The sequence below is a fragment of the Marmota marmota genome, unplaced genomic scaffold (assembly GCF_001458135.2).
Source record: "Marmota marmota marmota unplaced genomic scaffold, marMar, whole genome shotgun sequence".
NCBI lineage: Eukaryota > Metazoa > Chordata > Mammalia > Rodentia > Sciuridae > Marmota > Marmota marmota.
Window position 1 is genome coordinate 1,338,771 of NW_026000174.1, and position 22,880 is coordinate 1,361,650.

The 22,880-nt window shown below is 35.4% G+C and overlaps 1 protein-coding gene across 1 annotated transcript in view; it reads left to right on the top strand.

Moving 5' to 3' along the window:
• Positions 1–22,677, top strand: part of Ctsc (cathepsin C) — a 36,082-nt gene extending 13,405 nt beyond the window's left edge. The window contains exons 3-7 of the mRNA XM_048787871.1: positions 4,354–4,520; positions 8,116–8,271; positions 14,953–15,068; positions 20,339–20,470; positions 21,786–22,677. Coding sequence (XP_048643828.1) covers positions 4,354–4,520; positions 8,116–8,271; positions 14,953–15,068; positions 20,339–20,470; positions 21,786–22,288 — 1,074 coding nt within the window. The 3' untranslated portion in view covers positions 22,289–22,677. The remainder of the gene's footprint in view (positions 1–4,353; positions 4,521–8,115; positions 8,272–14,952; positions 15,069–20,338; positions 20,471–21,785) is intronic.
• The last annotated feature ends 203 nt before the right edge of the window (positions 22,678–22,880 follow it).

Consider the following 22,880-nt stretch of genomic DNA (forward strand, 5'->3'; position numbering starts at 1 on the left):
GAGGCTCACTAGTTTTAGCTTGTTCAAGGATACATAAGTAAGTGACAGAACTAGAATTTAAAGGGCAAAGTCTTTTTTACTAAATTGCCCCTGCCCCCTAGCCAGTGTGTTTCATAAAACAAATGTTTGAATATTTGCTAACTATCACTTTCGTCAGGAAAGTAGTGGAATGAGGTTTAAGTGATTTGTTTTTTACCCTCCTGTGTGTCAAAAACAGTGGAGAAAGAGATCTAGAATAAATAAGTTACTTATTTGTGTGTGTGGTGGTGGTGGTGGGGTGTCCCAATACCATGTAGGTCTAATTGGATAGTTCATAAAAATAATTGGGAAATTTATAAAATGAGATTTCAAGAATGTTTGACAGCTTACTGGTAATTTTGAAGAAGCAAATGAATAGTTAATGAATCATAGTTATTTTCTAATCTTAAGTGCTAGGGAGCTTCATCACATTTTAGGAAATTATCTATTTGTTGTAGTAGAAATTGGCATAAATGAATGGAAACTTGAATTGTCTCATCTGTCCAAAGCATTCTTTAGAGACTGATGTTTATATAAATGAAAACTCTTTGGAAAAAAAAAAATTGGCTGCATTTACAGCTGGATAGTGTGGCTAAAACTTCAACTTACAAATTCATGATCATGTCAAAAACCACATCAGATTTCACAGTAGCAGGAAAATGACGAATATCTTGGGAGCATTCAGATCAAGAAAGTAACAGGTACAGTGAACAGTGCTTCCAGTTCAAGGCTTCAGAACTGTGAAATGTCTCTTTTGTAGTAAGTTATATTGCCCTGAACAGGCCTGTCATGGCCTGTTACTGCAAATCTTCCCAACCTTTTATAGAATAACTTCACCTTCTAAAAAAATTACTTCAGATTGTGAAAACTATAGAATAATATAAAATTAATTTTAAAGATAAAATAATTCCATCAATTTAATGTAACAGAAGTGACATACAAATGGATACCATTTTTAGTGCATTTCAGGATTTTAGTTATAACAACAAACAAAGTTGTAGTATTTTAAAGAATTATTCTTTATAAATAAAGCATGGGTCTAGATTAAGAACTAGAACCTGATTTTGTTGATTTTGAGCAAAACCACAGATGTAAGGATGTATGGTCAGGAAGCTCAAAGGGAAATTTTGGAACAGATCAGGAGAGGAAAACTGGCAATTCTGAAGTCTTGTTATGGGTTATAATTTGGGTCTCTTATGATATGTTGGCATCACAACACCTAATTATAACTTCTTATCTGATTTCAGTTTCTTGTGTTAGTATTGAAATGGGAAGGGCATTTGTTCTTTCTCTTCTATTACTCACTTTGCTTATTCATTCATTCAAGAATTAATTTCTTCCAAGTTCTAGACAGTTTGCTAGGTATGGAATACATGAAAAATCCTGTTATCACAGTGCCTGTTTCTGTGTGGAAAGTACAACCTCATAGGCTGTTGTGAAAATTAAATGAGTTAAAAATACCACCTATGAGATGGAGTCTGTTATTATCAGCCCTGATCTTATAGATGAGGAAACTGAAAGTTCAGACAGGACAAGTCTGGTTTAGGATCACTTGCCCAGCAAGGGCAGAACTAGATTCTATTGAAGTGATCCAAGCCTGGGCTGCTAGAAAGTTTAGGCAGCCTTTACAGGGCATTAGGCAAACATTTGAACCTGACTTGAGTCTATTTAATCTTCTGAAACTTTTTTTAAGAACAGGATATACTGAAAAGCAATGATCTTCATGACCTGGGAAACATATTTGAATCCTCTCATTTTGTATCTTTGCATGTCTATCTTTTCTTCATTAAAGGGATAATGCTTATTATTCCAAGAGATTTTTGTGAGCCTCAAAGAATATAGGAAGAAGTCTCTTTGGGGTATAAGCTTTTGCTGCATAGTTTTTGGGTTTCTCCCCTCAGTGTCTTTAGTAATTGTCTCTCTAGCTTTTTGTGAGAAGACACAAGTGTACAAAGAAATAAAGCATTGTACTGGGAATACTGTCTGAGTAGAGTAATCTTTGGTTATAAATTCTAGTTCAACCACCTTTATAGGTTTCATTTTTTCCAAGAACCTTTAACCCAAAAGCATAATATAAATATAATTTATAAATATAAAGCATAAGAAAATATAATCATAACCCCAAAGCAGCCATTAGCAATGTATAAGCATGATGCTTTTCCAGTATAAAGCAACAGACAGGTCTCTCCAGCCTGTTTGTTTACCTCCTTCCTATAGCACTCATGAATTACTTAAAATGATATGTAATATTTCTTTGAGTTGATACTGTGTACTTATTTTATATTTTCAAACTTTTTTTGTGATTTTTTAAAATCTTGTTTCTGTTAACATTTCTGTTGTACTGCAATGAGTGGCTTCCTGTGTATAGTATTGTATGTGTGTGTGAGCGAAAGAAAGGGAAGGGGGGATGGTTTCTATAAGGAAAATCTCAAGAATTCTTAAAACATTGTCAGATTTCTTTCTCAACAGAGGTGGGAGGGAGCAGTGGCTTAGCCTTTCCTCTCCTGTATTTCTAACATCCAGTAGAAGAAACAAGAATATGATCAGGAATCATTGCTAAAGAGAAACACACCATCAAACCCTAGAGGGTACAGGGTACATTGCATGAACCCGACAATATTAGGTTATTTTTGAGCTATGGAAATATAACTTTAGGACTGGAGAGTGTGGTTCAATATTAGAGTACTTGCCTCACATGTTTGAGGCCCTAGGTTCAATATGATGTGTCTCTACTTGAGTAACATCCTGAAATACTATATAAGCTGAAAATAGTCATAGTGAAAATGTATCTAATACTCCAAACTCACCATTCCAGCTGAGTAACGTGGCTGCCACAAACTACAGCTCACTGTCTCTGTTCACTTTCCTCTAAACCAGAGGATGCCAATCTACAGACCTGTTCCAGTAAAAAGTATTATTAGCACTTGGTCTTGCTCATTCATTTATGTATTCCCTATGTACCTTTTATATTGTTGTGGCCTAATTGAGTAGCTAAAGGCCTTTAATCTGCAAGTCTGAAATATGATTTCTTTTTCGCCCTTAAAATAAGAAGTTTGCCAACCTCTGCAAACAAGTAAAGTAGCCTCCATTAGATTAGATCAGCAGAAAGTATAGCCTCTATAGCTAAAACCAACCTACTGTCTATTTTTGTAAATAAATGTTTTATTGAGACATAACTGACTCTACTGAATCTGTGCCAGTTTGTTCATGTTTAGTCTTTGCTCTACAATGGCAGAGTTGTATAGATGTGACACTATGCAGAGCCTGAAGTATTTGCTATCTGGCCTTTCTTGAAAATGTTTACAAACCTGCACTTGATCGTGGAATTGCTATATCTATGCCTTTGAGGGTATTTTTTTCCCTACTTTTCTTGTAGAGATGATAGAACTAAGGCCTAGTAAAATCTTGCACAAAGTTCAACAAAGAGTTCCATTAAATTGAGTCAGAGCATGAATTGCTTATGTCCCAGTTGCTCTTTGTAGAAATATGGTGTGACATTTTTCCTTTGTGCCTTCCATATGCTGTGCTCTCATTCTGCTTATTTGCTACTCCCCAGTGGGGATATGTTACTACATGAAGGTGATGAGGCTCTGGGGCCAAACATCTGAGTTCAAATCCTGGCTCTATCGCTGTATAGTTATTTATCAGTGTTAACAGTGAAATATGACAAAAGGTCCTATCAGTGAAATAAAGTAGGGAGAAGTTAGTAATCAAGTTAGCCGAAACTGAGCTCTTTCATAATCAACATATCCTCATAGTTTTATAGAAAATTTTTGTCACTTGTTTTGTTTTTTGCAGTGCTGGGTTCACACCCAAGCCTTCATGCATGCTAGAAGTTTGCTCTACTACTGAGCTACATTCCCAGCCTTTCATTTGTTCTTATAGTTATCTAATGAAAGTCTTTTCTGAGTGGAAAAGAAGAGTTGGATAGATCATTGCCTTGGTTGGAGTTACTCCGAGCCAGCTGAACAGCCACTCTGTTCTTAATAAAGCTGAGTGTTGTTTACATTCTCATAGGCATATTCCAAGGGTTAAATAAAGTAACTTTTGTAAAAATGTTTTGAATATGGCAGATACTCTAAACCGGCTTCTCTCCTTGCCTTTCATTTCTAGAAGTATTTTGTCATGTTCATTTTGTTTGGTAGTCAACATATACTACACATGCAAATTTTCTATTTGTTTTCTAAAATAATTCTTAGAATGTAACCTCAGGGTGAACTTGTTTGGGTTGGCAAAGGGAAATGTGGGGGCATCTCAACCATGACTGAGGTCTAGGGAAATCGACTTGAGAGTTGAACACAGATTTCATTTGGCCTTTCCCTTATTTAATTACAGTATGAAGCCAAGGGCAGCAGAGCAATCAGTTACTGCCACGAGACGATGCCTGGGTGGGTCCATGATGTGCTGGGCCGGAACTGGGCTTGTTTCATCGGAAAGAAGGTGGGAAGTACTCCTCAGAAAGTGAATATGAACATGACACCCCTTGAAAGATCCCAGGAAAAGTGAGTTGCTACAAGTGAAACTTGTGTTTCACTTTTAAACCTGTTTAATTTTGTTTATGTATGTTTAATTTTATTTATCACATGTATGGTATATGTATATCCATTCTTAGAAACTTTTATTTTGATTATATAGAATGTGTTTGGACTAGAAATAAGCCATGTCATATAAAACTTGAAAATGTTTATTACTATAATTGACAGAAGAAAAAAAAATTAAAACATTCCAAAGTAACACCCCAATAGTAACTTTTTATTTTTTTTTAGTTATTTTTTTAATTGGTTGTTCAAAACATTACAAAGTTCTTGATATATCATATTTCATACATTAGGTTCAAGTGGGTTATGAACTCCCATTTTTACCCCAAATACAGATTGCAGAATCACAACTTTTTAAAAAGCTCATATAAAGAACTATGAACTCACTGTGTCCTCACCTGGCCCTCCTTGAATCTATCCTAAATTCCATCTTTAAGGACACCAGTTATACTGGAGTAGGGTCCATCATAATGACCCCATTTTATCTTAATTATCTCTTTAAAGGCCCTGTTTTCAAATATCCACAAGCTGAGATACTAGAGGTTAGGATTTCAACATATAGATTTTGAAGGGACAAAATGCAGTCTGAAACATGAAGCTAAAGTGTTTCTTAAATTAAATCTACTGTAAGTGTCCATGATCCACACAAACAAGAAATTTCAGACTTCATTAGTTTTGAAAGTGGAAAATCAACAGCTATCATTACCTTTTCTGTTTTATTCAGTTAGAAAATCACTAAAAGTGTAATGAACAACTCATCCAAAGCCAGACAACACTGGCAACCAACCACCACAGCAGAGAGGGGTAAAGGAAGATGAGTTCTAAAGCATGAATTGCTCATTTCTGAAACCTTGACCAAGATGTAAACCAACTGATTTTTTTTTTTTTTTTTAATTTGATACAGAGTCTCACTAAGTTGCTGAGGCTGTCTTTGAACTTGCCATCGCCTCAGCCTCCATAGCTGCTGAGATTACAGGCATGTGCCATTGTGCCGGGCAAGTTGATTTTTTTTTTTAAATAGCTTTGTTTGGCTTGATCCTTTAACAGCATATTTCTTACTAAGCTGTCCACTTTTTGTTCTACCATCTGTGATCCACTGTGTACAATTGTGTGTTATTAGATATTTCAAACGTTAGTTATTTTATTTAGTGAAGCTTCTAAGCAGAATCTATGTTGCCTCACCCATGAAATGAGCATGTGGGACTAAATTATCTTCTAGGTCTCTATCGGCTCTTAATGATCTGTTACCTGTAGTAAGATACATTATTTTTAATCTCCTTGGATCTTAAACATCAAAAGTAATAGTGCTTAGAACCTCTGGTGGCATCTTGTCATTACTGTAATGTGTATATCTGCAGAAGAGGTTTTATTAGATGTTATGAGTAGGCAAGGGAAGTAGGGCTGTGTATGCTTCTGAGATATCGATAGGGAAAAGTGACTCCTCAATGGAAAATTTTTCAGAAATATTTCACTTGCAGGGGAAAAACCTTCCACACCAAATTTAAAATAGGTTGTAGATACTATAGATAATATAGATGTAGTCTGTGGGTACTAGAGATATTACAAAAATTAAAGATTTAAATATATATATTTTTTACCAGTTCATGAAATTTAGAGAATTTTAAATATCTTAAAATAACGTGGTTATATGCATGCATTCTCTATTTCCCAAATGGTTCAATAGTTTAAAATGTCTCCTGGTTTTTAAAAATACCTTTACTAAGTTGTAATTGATATACAACAAACCACATGTATTTAAAGTGTAGAAATGATAAGTTTTGATATTTGTATGCACTTGGAAAATAATTATAAAATCAAAATAATGAACATTGCTTATTACCTTCCCTCAATGTTTAGAATTCTTTTTCTTGCCTCTCCCAAGGTAACCATTGATCTGCTTTCTGTAAATTTATTGTGCATTTTCTAGATTTTCATATAAAAGAAGTATGCAAATGTATATGTGTATTTCACAATTTAAAATTGACTCTGGCCCTTTAAGAAACACTTAAAACAATTATATCACTTGGTTTTGTTTTTGCGTGTTTTCCAAAATGTGACACAAGCAGTTTTATAATCTAATAAAGATATCCCTCTAATTTCACACTTTGCAACAACTGAAAAATAATTTTGATTAAAAATTATCAATGTGATCACAAATTTTTCTTATTATTTGCTGTGCTCTTCATTTTTTTTTTTTTGATGAGATGAAAATACTTTCTCTACAAACATGAATTAAAAGAGAAAGAAAATTTCACAGTATGCTAAAATGTTACTCAGGTATATCTTGCTTTGCATAACTGACTGTTCATGGAAGTCTTGGATAGTGAATCACACTTACACCACAGAATGTTTTTAAATAGGGATAATAATGTTGAAGTCTGTAATCCCTAGCTCCTGGCACATAGGTTTGATGAATGTTTGGACTAAAGAAATAATCACCTCTTTTTTAATGCTTTGTAACATGCTTTTTATGTGTTAAATTTTTTTACATCTCATCCAAGCATTTGTCATAAGATAAACCAGTGTTCCTCAAATTTTAATGCTATCATGAATCACCTAGGGAAATTGTTAAAGTGCTGATTTTGTTTTAGGTGGTTTGGGTTGAGTAGAGTTGGCTTTTCTTTTCTTTCTTTTTTTTTTTTTTAATTTTTTTATTAGTTGCTCAAAACATTACAATGATCTTGACATATCATACATTTTGGCTTTTCTTAAAAACTCAGATATTATTGCTGATGTTGATTCAAGAACCATATTTTAAATAACAAGGATAAAAAAAATCCATACAGAATTCTTTTGAATTGTATAGTTATAATATGTGCACACTATATTGATAGTGCATACAGTTTGCACTGTCTTCTTTGTTTTTTTTTCTTATAAAGGTGCATTGTAGGAACTGTAGAGAATGGGGAAAACATGAGATTCTCATACCACCACTCATAAATAAACATGGTTAGCAATTAAAAAATATAACTGGGGGCTGGGGATATACCTCAGTTGGTAAAGTATTTGCCTCACATGCACAAGGCCCTGGGTCAATCCCCAGCACACCACACACACACACACACACACACACACACACACACCACACACACACACCACACACACACACACACACACACACACAATAAAAGTACTATATATAAATATAAATAAGATAAATAAATATAAATAAATGTACTATAGATTTACAAAATTAATTCTATATAAACTGATTATCTTTTAAATATCAGTATAGTACAAACTCTTCATATCATTAATAATCTTCTAAATATTTTTACTGAATAAACCATATAGTAAATGAAGTAGTTGTTTAATTCCTTAATTTAGAATATTCATTTAGGTTGTTTGCAATCTATCATGAATATAAAAGTGTTTCATTGAATATTATTATACATACATTTTAGCTAATTTTAACTTTGAGAAGAGACAATATGGTTCTAGGCTATTGCCAGTTGTCTTCCTAAAGGACAATACCACTCTCAACTTTTAGTTGAGCACCTATTTTAGTAAAGTTTAAATCAGCAAAGACTGTATCTGACTATCTCACTTTTGCTGGCAGGTATTCTACTAGGCTCTACAAATATGACCACAACTTTGTGAAAGCTATCAACACTATTCAGAAGTATTGGACTGCAACAACATACATGGAATATGAGACTCTTAGCCTGAGAGATATGATTAGGAGAAGTGGCGGCCATCGTCAAAGAATCCCAAGGTAAAAACATATGTCTCTTTATCACAAGTAGGCATTGTCAAATGCCATCTTCCAGCTAGCCCCACCTGGTTGCTTACTATTTTATTGATCATCCCAATGTAATCTTTTTATGTTATCTTTTTAGATCCTCTTCCTCTCCTATTTATAGATATTCTATTGCTTTCCAAGTCCTGTTTTGGGATTTTTCTGGGTAGTATCTCTTAATTTCCATTACTCCCTTTCTACACTGGCTTAGGGCTTTGTCATTACTCTTTTGTTCAATGGATTACTATCCTGCAGCCTCCTCTCTCTCTCTCTCTCTCTCTCTCTCTCTCTCTCTGGTACTGGGGATTAAACCCAGGGACACTTAACCTCTGAGCCACATCCCCAGCCCTTTTTAGTTTTGAGACAGGGTCTCTGTCAGTGGCTGAGGGCCTTGCTAAATTGCTGAGGCTGTCCTAGAACTTTGATACTCCTGCCTCAACCTCCCAAGTCTGGGATTACAGGCATATGCCACCATCCCTGGCCCTGCCTCCTATCTCTTTGTGTCTGTGAGTTTGTTCTCTTATGCTCCCTGTCCCTAGTTTTACCCATTCTATGAAATGCAGCAAATTTCATCTTCCTATATACTCTTTTACAACTGTATTCTGCCTGCTATCAAATGAATAAATTTACCCTGGTATCCAAAGTCATCTAAATATGATCATAAGTATATTTACTGCCTTGATCTGCTTTCAAACAATCTCAATTGATGATACCCAATTCCTGAAAACTCCCTTTTCATTTTACCTATTTTTACCACTCTCCTTTTGATACCCCTCAAATTGCTTACATTAATGGTCAAATATGCCACTTGGAAAAATCTGAAACTCTCAGGGCTTTAAGGTCAAGCAAATAAAATTCCTTATTTATCAATATATTTCCACTCTCTTCAGCCAAAGGTGGCATTTTCTCTCTTTAGTTTACAAGCATCTTGGAGTATTTCTTACTTTGGAAAATTATGTCATAATACTTCAAATTTGTCTAATCAGTATAACAGTTTTTATAGAAACTGTAACTATAGCTAGCAAAGGGTTTAACATTTGTTAAGGGGCCAAGGATATTCCTGTGATGCCCATACCTTCTTCAGAAGAAATTGATAACAAGATTAAAGGAAAGGGAATTAGAAACAAATAAGGATCTAATGAAAGTTGATAAATTATGTAGGTAAGTTATTTTCCTTAGTATATTGAAATATTCTACATTTCTCAGAGAATATAGTGCTTAATTCCCTAAAATCTAAAATCCATGGTTCAAATTTTCATTATTGCAACAGACAGTTGAGTAATTACTCACTTAACTAAGATATGTAACTAATTTTTTTCATCTGCAGATTGATAATCCTAATGCTATAGCATTTCCTAATTGGAAAACTATATGGAGTTTTGTCTTATTCAGCTGATAACGTTTCCCTGTAATTGTGACCCTTTCTCAAAAGAATCTTCTGTGGTGTTTCTCAGAGTGTATTCTGGGTCTGGGAATTTCCAGTCCATAAGATGCTCTGGCCAATCAAACTTGAGAAAAGGGAGCATATCATACATATGCCCCTCTTGGAGTCACTAATCGGAGTCCTGTTGGGTCTATGTGAGGCAGGAAGTTAAAATGTATTTAATAACAAAAATCCAAAGGAGTCTTCAGAGTGGGAGTTTTAACAGTTGAGCCTGGGAGACTGGCCTCTGAGCCTCAGACACAACAGCTCTGCCATGTGTCATATGTTGTGCTTCTGAAGGACTATTCTGCTTGGTTAAGCTCTCTAGTTCATCCAGCCAGTTCTGTTTCAGAGGAGGGCTACCTTTAGGGAAGGCTGCTTTTACTACTCAATCTCCACAGAAAGTTTAAGATAAGGAGATGGAATCAAATGAATAGGAAATACTGAAACAGATACTACAGTCTGGCTGACAGATTCTTAGTAGACTTTTTGTATAAAACTTAGTTCCGTTATAATAATGCAGTAATACAATAGAAACTTTCAGATTCTTTTAAATTTTTTTTTGTACCAGGGATTGAACCCAGGGGTACTTAACCACTTAGCCATATCTCCATCCCTTTTTATATTTTATTTTGAGACCTGGTCTTGATAAGTTGCTTAGGGCCTTGATAAGCAACTTGCTGAGGCTGTCTTTGAAATCTCGATCCTCTTACCTCAGCCTCTCAAGCTGCTGGGATTATAGTCATGAACCACCATGCCCTGCTCAAAGATTCTTTTTAATTTTTTTTTTTTTTAGTTATACATGGGCACCTTATCTTTATTTTATTTATTTTTATGTGGTGCCTCACATATGTGAGGCAAGTGCTCTGTCATTGAGCCACAACCCCAGCCCCAAAGATTCTTTTGTTTTAAATTTATTTATTTATTCTAATTTGTTATACATGACAGCAGAATGCATTTCAATTCATAGTACACATATAGAGCACAATTTTTCATTTCTCTGGTTGTACACAAAATGGAGTCACACCATTCTTGACTTCATACATGTAATTAGTAATGATGTCCATTTCATTTCACCATCTTTCCTACTCCCATGACCCCTCCATTCCTCTCCCTCCCCTTTCCCTTATCCAAAGTTCCTCCATTCCTCCCATGCTCCCTCCCCATCCCCATTATGGATCAACATCCACATATCAGAGAGATTCTTAATCTGAGGCTTAGGGTGTCTGTAAAATTGCTGATATTCCAGACAAAATTTGTTTGAGTATCTCTTTGAGTCCAGAATTTTTACCAGATTTCTGAAGAATCTGGACTCAAAACCTTAAGAGCTAGGTGTGTACAGTGTCCTTAAAATGTGTATAATTCTCTTTTTGGCATCCACTTGAACTCCCGTTTCCCTCTTTTTATTTTCACCCAGTAAGCTTCACTTCTTGTTTTTTTTTTTTCTATGTATGAGTATATTGATGGACAAATACCCTGCCTTATAGAATGGTGGGACATGAAAATTAACATTTAAATACTTGTTCTGTGCCAGATACTCAATTAAGTGTGTCAACATCTTACTTAGGACTCTTAATGACATGAATGACAATGACAGTTTTTATCACCATAGCTGCTTCTTACAGACTTGGAGATAGGTACTGTTAGCCATTATCACACTACTACTACTACTACATTGACTTTACTTAACAACCCTTTGAGGTAGGTAAGATTATAGCCATTTAGCAGATATAAACTAGTTTTATGAAGTTAAGTTCTTTGCTAATGTCACAGCTACTAAGTGGTAAAGCTGTGACAGAACCAAGATAGATGCCTTGAAATTGCATGATACTGCCAAACTTAAATTTCTCTGTTATTATTCATATTATTTACTAATTTTTACATATCTGAGAAAATTAGTTTATATGTATTGATTGAACTTTTTAATTCTTCAATATAGGGTGCAGTTCAGGGAAATGGATCTCAAAAATAAAAAAGTGTAACATAAGCAACTAAAACCATTATCACTCAAAGATGACAGGCATAGGTGAGAGTGGATTGAAAGTATAATAACTTTTGCTTTGTAACTATAAGTTGACCACTCTTGTCATCTTGATTTTTTTCTGTTGTGGTAATTCTTGTGATTACAACATTTCATTTGATTGACACCTCTTGCATAAAATCGGAGAGAATTTAAATATTCTTAAGTCTTTTAAATCATTGAGTAATAAGGATAATGAGCATAATATTAGCATTTTCAATTTAGACAGCATTTTCATATATATATATATATATATATATATATATATATATATATATATATATATANATATATATATATATATATATATATATATATATATTCATATATAGAATCTGTGTGTATATAATTGTCATTTGATTTTCACCCTGACATAGAAAGTTAAGAAAAATAAGTATATCCTACTAGTTCATGTTTAAGAACAAACAGGTTTAAAAACATTATAGGACTTACTATCACAATATTAGTAAATAGCTGAGATATGTCTAGAATTCATGAACCTTGCCTACTCTGCCAATGTCTTACTGCTAAATTTCACAGTCTTTGGAACTTCTCTTGATTCAATCCTAAAGCACCATGTTATATATTAAGTACCTCCAAACTTATATTCACTTAAAGCTAAGTGATTCACATATAAGATTCAGAAGGACACATTTCCTGCTTAGAATGATTCCTAATTTTATCATTTTGGGTACCACCCACTTTAGCCAATGGCCACAAGTAGGTAGCCACTCTCCAGGACTGACTCTGCTGTGTTGACAGAGTACCCACATCTTTATCCTGGCCTCCACATGAACACCCCTGGTGTTTTTTTGTTTTTTTTTACAGGCTGTCTTATTCTACCAAAAATCATCAAATCTTACCTGCATCAAAGATTGTTTGAGTGATGCTCACTCAGTCTTAATTCCAAGAGGACTTATTTCTAGACCCATAATTTTAATATGGTAATTCTCCCCATGAATTTTTAATTTAATATAACCAAGTGAAATAGAAATTATTGAACTCACTTCTATTTAGTCCTTGAACATTATGAACTTGACAAGATCTTAGATATCGGGTAATTATATTAAGAAAGGAGCACATATAATAACAGATTCTAATATAACTATTTTGGGGTTTTTTCTGATTTATTTTTTGATTCATCGACAAATTTAGTGTGCCAGCTAAGCTGGTAAAAGTAGGAAAACTAGAAAACACAGGCACAAGCATTCCTATGTATAAACAGGAATTTTAGAATACATACCTCCACAGTGTGTTGCCTTGACATTTGGGTATATTTATCTTCTGCTTGTTCTTGTGTTGGTAAAGGATACAACCACAAATCCAGTAAATAAAATAAAAAGCCCGAAAAAAAAATCGCAAAACAATTTATTTCCTTTCAAAATTTGTTTGTGCCCTATTGTTTGGTACTGGGGATTGAACCCAGGGGTGCTTAACCACTAAGCTACTCCCCAGCCCTTTTTCATATTTTATTAGAGACAGGGTTTTGCCGAGTTGCTCAGTGCCTCCCTAATTTGCTGAGGCTGACTTTGAACTTGTGATCCTCTTGCCTCAGCCTCCTGAGCTGCTGGGATTACAGGCATGCACCACTGTGCACCCTATTTTTATTCCTAAATCTCAAATCAAATATCCCAGGTTTGTTTTCTCCCATCATGTATGTAAAATTGTACTACAAAGCTTTTTATATATATCTTGGTTATTTCTGGGGCATTTACAATGTTAACTATAACTTTATTATACTCATTATAATAATTTCTGTATGCTTCATGTCTTTTAATATTGTCTTCCATGTTGCCTAAGACCGCCTCATGTTCATTTCCATAACATATAGACCTTCAACTAATCTCCTGGCTAAGAAAATATTTTAATGACTAATTAATTAACATTTCTGTATAGAATATTCTGTCTGGTCCATAAAATTGTCAAGGTTATTATGACTTTTCAAATTATTTATTACTATTTTCTTCTTTGTTCCATCTCACTTCAGTTTTGTACTATGTCATCTCTGAGTGGAGAGGGAACCTCTGGGGAATAAGTGCAGAGACTATGAAGTAGTCCAGAAGGGGCCTTTGCCATTGACTAAAGTAGACCTACTAAAAACCAGTTGCTGAAAAGTTATTACACAGTGGTATGACAATACCATATTACATAAGAAATTCAAATGGTTTACAGTAATAGAAAAATGAATGTTACTACCGTGCAAAAATAATGCCCTAACAAAAGAGTTGAAGAAACATAGAGGGAAGAGAGTGAATTTTCCTTGGACTTTGGTGGGTGGGAGCTGAGTAGTTTTTAAACTTAGAAGTTACAGGAAGACTCTAAGAGGAGTTTTAAGTGGTGTTCAACAGGGATTTTAAATAAAAGGAGCAACAACCCAAAGACATGGAACAATGATGGCATTTGGCTGACTTGGAAACTCCAGAAAGTCTGTGTCTGGAGCTACAGCTGTGTGTGTGTGTGTGTGTGTGTGTGTGTGTGTGTGTGTGAGAGAGAGAGAGAGAGAGAGAAAACGCATGTGCATTCATGTGAGCATATATGAATGAGTGGGTATATCTGTCTTAAATCTCTAATATAGAGATGCTTGTAGAATAATTTTCTCATTTCCAGAAAAATATCTTTTCATTCAGAGGCCCAGGAAGCTTTCATTTGCATGTCTGACTTTCCAACTATATCATATAATGTATAGTTCTATAATGAGAAAACAGTTTTATCTGTCACTTGTAAAGCTAGACTGTCTATACTTTGACTTTTTCCTTCTTGGATAACTTCTTTCACAGCCATGCCACTAGTAACACCACAATCTCCTGAGTCAAAAACAGTTAGTCCTGTCTTTATTTCTACCTCTCTTTGTATGCCATCTTCAATTTCTTATATCTCCTTTCTTGGTCAAACTGTCCAAAGTGAGAATGAGAACACAGCTTTTTAGGTGTACTAAAAATAGCATTGCAGTGATATATGAAACCGGTATCATTTCACAAGAGAGAGTAACTGGATCCTGAAAAAGAAATGTTTATTGAAAGCTACTTATGAAACTGAGTTGTATAATTGGCACATTGTGCAATAGATACACTGAAACACTCATGAGACAATTGCTTTTTGGATCTGAAGCTAGATCCTAGCTAGATTAATAGTTGAAATCATGGAATTAGAGTTTAGAAAATCATCCTCAAAGGAAAAACTGTATGTTGATGTCACGTATATCTTTTCATCTTAGGCCAAAACCTGCCCCACTGACTGTTGAAATACAGCAAAAGATTTTAAATTTGCCAGCATCTTGGGACTGGAGAAATGTTCGTGGTATCAATTTTGTTAGCCCTGTTCGAAACCAAGGTAAAAAAAAAAAAAAAATAACAAAAACTGAGTTTTCATTAATTTATTCTGAACTATTCTTTGAACATTTGCTATATATCAGACTCTTAAGGTTTTGGTTGTATAGAGGTGGAAAGAATGTGATCTGTTTTAGTAAAGAAATGTTTAAAAATGTGGCCTATGAATTCTCACTCTTTTCATTTGTATCCATGGCAGATTTTGGTCATAGGTAATCTTTGCAACTGAGGTCAACATTTCTTCAGTATCTTTCTCATATTGTTCCAAGTAAATAGCAATGACTAGAGTGATATGTAATCCAACTCGTTTGTCCTGTGAGTAGGAAAGTCTGCTGTAGAAATGAAGAATCATATACAATTAAAATTGGTCTTCCTTATATGCATGGGGTTGCTGTCATCCTTTGTCAGCTGTCTTTTCAATCCCCCATCATTTAGACTTTAATTACTGTATGAGCCAAGAAAATGGCATTTCAGAATTTTATTCTGGAATGTTTTTTGACCTATTTAAGAAACCTTAATTCATTTTTTATATCAGAATATGTATCTGATGGTAAGTACAAACCCAGTTTCCTGAATCAAAGCCTGGAAGCAGAACTCAGGATTGTCAAAAGTATCACTGTAATTGAATTCTATCAATTATTTCCAGAAATTTGATACAATGAGTTGATTTAGTAAACTCTTTACCTTCACTTGGTAGCAATTTATCTGTTAACCTAAGTTTTACCCAACAGTTATTTGGAGAATCTTTTGTGTCATACAATTTGCACATGCCTAATCTAAAAATCTTCAGTGTTCTAAAATAGAAAACTTTTTGAGTGTCATCTCAAAAAGGTTCAGCTTTCCTGGCATCTATCCTCAGCATGAGGAAGTTCAGGAGCCCTCTGTTTCATTCTGAGTGTATACAGCTTTCAGCAGGTCTGATAGCAGCCAGTGGGCACCAAGACTCACCAACTCTAGGGAAAGTATAATCTTGAAATCTTTTCTTCTCTACCTTCTCTGTTTCCTGGAGAGAACTTTGAAAAGGTGGGATTGGAAATGAGGAAATTTGAAGATAATTGATAAAGGAATGAAAAGTAAAAATAAAAGGTCGATATTGAGAGAATTAAAATTTACCCCATGACCAAACAAATCCTCTATATGCCTATTGTAATGAAGTAAGCAAGTAATTTATTGCATATCATGTTTTGACTGGATTATTGAGAACCTAGGACATGGTTAGCTCTCCATAATGTAAGCTACCAGTAGCACATTATTGCATCTGTTATTGTTTATAGAAAAAAACATTTAACGTATGTTAGGAAGTTTTTATAATGGCAGAGGGCATAAAGACTAATACGGAAAAAAAAGACTAATATGGCATAGCTCTTATCCTAGAGACTTACAGTTCAGCAAGATTTGCAAGCAAAACTCTTTAAGGTAAAATGTGATAACTGCTTTAATGAAGTATTTATAAAATTCAGTGGGAGAATAGGAGACGCTTGAAGGAAAAGCTTAATTTCCCTCTCATCCTCAAAAATATGATTGATAAGTAATAATAGGAATAAATTTGGGAAAGAAATTTGACTTTCTAAAGCAAATTCTTGGATGGTGGTTTTCTTGTAATTTGGACAAATTATCATTGTCTCCAGTGCTCCCTATTCCTTGAGTGTTGTAAATATGATTTCTACAATCAGCAATTTTAAAACAAAGAACTTTGATTAATTGCTTTTGAATTGATTCCTTATCTGTACCAGTACATAGAGTACTTGAGGAAATAATGTCTTTAAAAGTTCTGCATTAAGTTTCCACTAATTTTAACAATTTCTGTGTTTGAAATAACCCAAAATTCTGGATTAGCTACAGTAGGGGAATTCACAACTTTTATCTACTTGGAGAGTAAATCAAGATGAAAGACAAATAAGGTTTTACCTTTATACTTGAAGACATCTTTTAGAAAAAGTCATTTCTGGCTGGGCACCATAACATAACATCTGTAATGCCAGTGACTCAGGAGTCTGAGGGAGGTGTATTGCAAGTTCCAGGACAGCCCCAGCAATTTAGTGAAACTCTAAGCAATTAGGGAGACCCTATCTCAAAAAAAAAAAAAAAAAGTAGGGGACTGGGGATGTAGCTGTGGTAGAAGCACCCTGGGTTCCATCCTTACTTTAAAACATACAACAAAACAAACTTTATAACTAAATTCACTTTAGGCATGAGAGAGAAGGGAAGTTAAAGAAGTGGGCAAGATGGACTTCCTTTGTTCTTACAGCTGTGCTGCATTTACTTATTATTGTGTCATCAAGAGAGAAGAGGTATGACTCACATTGGCCACATCAATTTTCCTTATGTTTAAAATCATGTCCTTTAAGTCCCAGTTTTAAGGACTGTTTATTAGAATAGGATAGCCAGGACCTTAAACTGCCTTAACTACCTGATCCATCTTAGGTAGAAGATAAAAAGAAAGAATCCTCACTTTTTCCTCCTGGTTCAGTGTGTTCTCCACTATTAGAATACATACCATATGAAAAACCCATTATCTCTTTGTGATTATGGAAATAAAGTCATTGCACAGCTCTGACTGAGTCAAAGCCACTTCTTATTTGTCATTGCCTGGAGTCTTCTTAAGATAGAATGTTTCTTGTAGAATCTAGACTAGCCTTGCCTGTTTTTTTGTTTTTTTTTTGGGGGGGGGGTACCGAGGATTGAATTTAGGGGCACTCCACCACTGAGCCACATCCCCAGCCCTATTCTGTATTTTTATTTAGAGACAGGGTCTCACTGAGTTGCTTAGGACCTCACCCTTGCCGAGGCAGGCGTTGAACTCAGGATCCTCCTGTCTCAGCCTCCCGAGCCACTGGGATTATAGGCATGCACCACCGCGCTTGGTTTAGCCTTGCCTTTTGAAGCCAGGCACCAATTACCTTGGCAGCTGTTGTTCTTCTGGGAAAGGCATGAGCTTGAGGGAGGTGATTGCTCTGTTAATAGGGCACACCTAAGCCCTTGATTCCACTCTCATCCTAGAGAGACTTGCAGCCTGTCCCTGCCATAATACCTGATGTCACATAATGAGAGATTATTTTCATGGCTGATGTGCACTGAGGAAGGTAGATGGCCCTAATGGGACCATTTCTAGACTCTCTTGGGATGTGTTTTTTCTTGTAAGCCTTTGATGTCTCACTGACTTTGTCTGTATTTTACCCATCTAGTACTTTGACATCCTATCATTTGAAAGAGGCATTGTAAGGATAGTACTATCTGGCTGGTTTTAATAACAAAAAAAAAAGTGTTTAATTTTGGTTTTTATTGGCTATTTAGTGACAAGGAAAGGAATTTCAAAGTGCTTTAAAGTACATACAGGTTTACAAGCTAAAAGGGACCCTAATCCTGCATTAGGGGACCATAAGGCTTTAGCACCTGTGTTAGCTGTGTGTTCTTGAACAGGTCCTGGCTTCTTTGGGGGCCTCATTTACACATTATCAAGTGAGTCATTTGTACAGTAGAGGAATTCTAAGTCCCATTTACAAGTGTTTCTCTTCTAACATTCATAATTTAAAGATCATCAACAGTAAGAAAAGTATATAATAAAAATAAATCTGACATTTTTTAGGAGAATAATTTTGTGAAACATCAGAAATGATAGTAGCTAATAGGACTGGGTCCAGGACCCTGGAGTACCGTGGACTATTTAAAGGAGGTTCACATTAGAAGCCAGGACTCTGCCTCTCTCATAGCTTAGAAGTAAGTAAAGTTTGACTACTTCCCTATATCACTTTATTTCTTGGATATCTCTCCATGTTTATCCTAAACTCATTCTTTCTACAAACATGAATCAAGTTCCTTCATTGGAACCAAGAAAAAGAAAACATTTCCTGTGGCCACTTAAGAAAATGCATGGTTTACTTTGAGGAAAACAGTGTAAATATCTCCAGTAGAGTTAGAATATTAGAGGCTGAGTGGTGTCCTGGTTTCCCTTGCCTCTAGGAGGGATGTAATCATTGCTTCAAGAAAGGAAAAACGGGGGCTCTGGAAACATTTGAATGTATAATACTCTTCAATACGTTCCTCCCTAAAGAAGCAATTACTAAATTCAGATTTACTGAAGAGACTTATCTTTATGTAGATGATTTGAATTATATAATTGTTCATAAATCTCATTTTATATTCATAAGGTAATGCTCACCATTTAAATCATTCAGATAATTTGGTTAAACTAATATATTAATAAATGAAATAACATGCCACTTGTGTAGATCTGGATTTATCTTGGATTTGGGTCAAGCATATCACCATGTTGATTTTGTGTCAGTGGCAGATGTAAAAGAGGCCACATGATAGAAGTGTGCTCATTTCTTTAAAAAATGTAACAAGTAAAAAGTCCCAATTTTTTGTATATATGCTATATTTTCTTATAGGTATTTATTTTTTTTACTCACATAGTTTGAAGCAACATAGGAAATATTGCTCATATAAGTTCCCTTATAATAAAACATTTTCCCTTTTCTTGAAATAGCAGTTATACTTCACCTTCTCAGTGCTTACCTTATGCAGCAGAATAGGCACTCTTCTTGGGCTTTTGTATTCTCTCTCCTCCACTCAGGTTAAATCAAGCTCTCTACAATACACACACACACACACAATGGTGTCATTCTTAGAATCCAACATACTTTGGAAAGTGCTGCTTTTTGTAGTCTATTCAGGTTGCTGTAACAAAGTATCATTGAGTTTACAAACAACAGAAAATCATTTTTCACAGTTCTCCAGCATGGGAAGTCCAGGATGTAAGTGCCACAGATTGGGTATCTGGGGAGGGCCCACCTGCTGCCTCTAGACTGCCTTCCTTTTCTGTAACCGCATGTAGTAGAAGGGATAAGCTATCTCTGTTGGTCTCTTTTATAAAGGGCACTAATCCCATTCATGAGGACTGTTTCATGACCTATTAACTTTCAAAAGCCCCATCTCATCAACAAGAGTTTTGAGGGGAGCATAAATATTACACTTCATTTGAGATATTTAAAAGCTTAGCTCACATGTAACCCTCCACAGTTCTCTCTCAGCCTGATGGCTTAGAATGTTGTGGACATAAATTCTTTCTTCATTATCAGGAATGCTGTCAAATGCATCTCAGATGTGATATTTGTTGATTACTCTTCTATATTGTACTGACTCTTAGGAGCAGTAACAACATTCAATATAAATACTATATTAGTGAATCTTATCCAGTCCAATTTTTGTATGATTCTTTGTGATGCTTCACATGTCTCTTGGATTTTACACACATTTCTTTTCCATTTCCAGGATCTTGTGGAAGCTGCTATTCATTTGCTTCTATGGGTATGTTAGAAGCAAGAATCCGTATACTAACCAACAATTCTCAGACCCCAATCTTGAGTCCTCAGGAAGTCGTATCTTGTAGCCAGTATGCCCAAGGTAAGTGTTGTATTTCAGGCACTATTTTATGAGTTCCTTACCTATTTGCAGTTGGCCATTGCTGACAAAGGCAAAAGGATGGTGTAATAGAGTATCACAGAACCCCAGAACAAATTTTGCCTTGCACAAATAGATGGTTTCTCATGGAATTTACTGCACTGTGCAGCAAAATGTCAACAGTTACTATATATTGAGTGAGCACTGCCTCTTATATACAGAATCTAACTGTGCTCAAAACCATGAGAACAAGCAGGAATAGTTCATATTTCTAGATAGGGGACAGGCACAAAGAAGTTTTATAATATTGTGAGGGTCACACAGCTTTGAAACATTGAAGTTTGGGTTCCAAACATGGTCTCATTCCAAAACTTAATTCCTACTAAAATCTATGAATACTGGTTTCATTCTAGGAGAATTTTTAAATTTAGTACTTAGGCTTCCAGAACAGGACACATATAATGTATAAGAAACCCAGCTGCAACTGATTCTGAGAAAACTGTTACCATTTCAAAGTTTTCCTCTGTCAGCCCCATACTGGGGTTTCCCTGTTTCCAGTTCCACTGGAACTGCTGGTGAATGATTACTTGTCAGTGAGCCTTTCATTCTTTCTGAAATAATTACTAAATACCAACACTGTGGCTGTCATGCCCTGTGGGCTGTGATATATAAAGGCAGTCTTTACCCACATGAAGCTTACAATTAAGTGAGAGAAATAGAAATTAAATAATTATAATGATGAGAAGAATGTTGATGAAAAGGTATAGGGTTATGGGTGTGTTTCATAGCCAGTAATCAGAGGAATGTGGGAGAAGTCCTTGACAGGAGGTTTCCAGGGAATACTTACCTGTGGAGGAACCAAGGTGTGCATATCTAGCTCTTTAGCAGAGACAGTGATCACTGACTTTTGTTGTATTTGCATAAAGTAATTAACTTAATCCTTGGTACTATTAACATTCATATTTTACAGAGGGTCAGAGAAATTAAATTCTTCACATAGCTTTGTGTTTATACCTACGTAGGTATATACATAGGCTTATATGTTTATATACACAGGCTTCAGAGGCTTCCCACTTAACCACTGTGCTATAGTTACCTTCCATGATGGTGCTAAATTAGCATCTATTAAGTTGGTGGGTGAAAGGATAGTCAGGTAGAAGGCAAAACAGGAGGATGCATGAAGTGACATGTAAGTTAAGAGCATGAATGAAGGATAAGAAAAGAAGAAACATACATGAAGAATAATAGAGCAGAGAAGAAGCAAGTCACCATATCTACTGTGCCTTTTCTAATAAGCCATCCATGTATTCATCCTCAGGCTGTGAAGGTGGTTTCCCTTACCTCATCGCGGGAAAGTATGCCCAAGACTTTGGGCTGGTGGAAGAGGCCTGTTTCCCCTACACAGGCACCGATTCCCCTTGCACAGTGAAGAAGGACTGCTTTCGTTACTACTCTTCTGAGTACTACTATGTGGGAGGTTTCTACGGGGGCTGCAATGAAGCCCTGATGAAGCTTGAGCTGGTCCATCGGGGGCCCATGGCTGTTGCTTTTGAAGTGCATGATGATTTCCTGCACTACCACAGTGGGATCTATCACCACACTGGGCTGAGAGACCCTTTTAACCCCTTTGAGTTGACAAATCACGCTGTCCTGCTCGTGGGCTATGGCACTGACTTGGCCACTGGGATAGATTACTGGATTGTGAAAAATAGCTGGGGCACTAACTGGGGTGAGAGTGGCTACTTCAGGATCCGCAGAGGAACTGACGAGTGTGCGATTGAAAGCATAGCAATGGCAGCCACACCGATTCCTAAATGGTAGAGTGTACCTCCCACTGTTTCAAACGGGTCCCTATCAGTGGTAAAAGGAGTTGAGTGATTCACATACTTGAGACTTTTACAATAGCAATTGCAGAAACTTATAAGTCCCAAAAAATTTCTATGAAGATTTTTGCCTTTAAAATCAAAACCACCCTTAATTTTTATGTATCTTCCTGCCAATCCCTGACCTGCTTTTTTCGAAGTACTCAGTTAAATAACGTTTTTGTTAGTGATGGTTAAGCTGTCAAGTAATGGGTTTTGTTCATGATTTCTGATTCAAGCAAATGTTATATTTTAAAAAATTGATGTGAAAGTATATCAATTTTTAAATTGTACAAATCACAAGAAAATTTGGCAATGATTATTAAAATTGTTTACAGTTTTTTGTAATTGTTCACATGATGTGTTTTATAGAATGTCTGTGTGTGTTTAAGAGAATTTTTGCCATTGATTTCTTCAGCTAGATTCACTTATGTCTTCTACAGAAGTACATCTTCTGGAAGGAAACAATTTGAGAGTATTTCAATTAGGAAAAAAATCTTTGAACCTTTATGACAAGGGATATTTTCAGTTAATGCCTAATGAACCCAAAG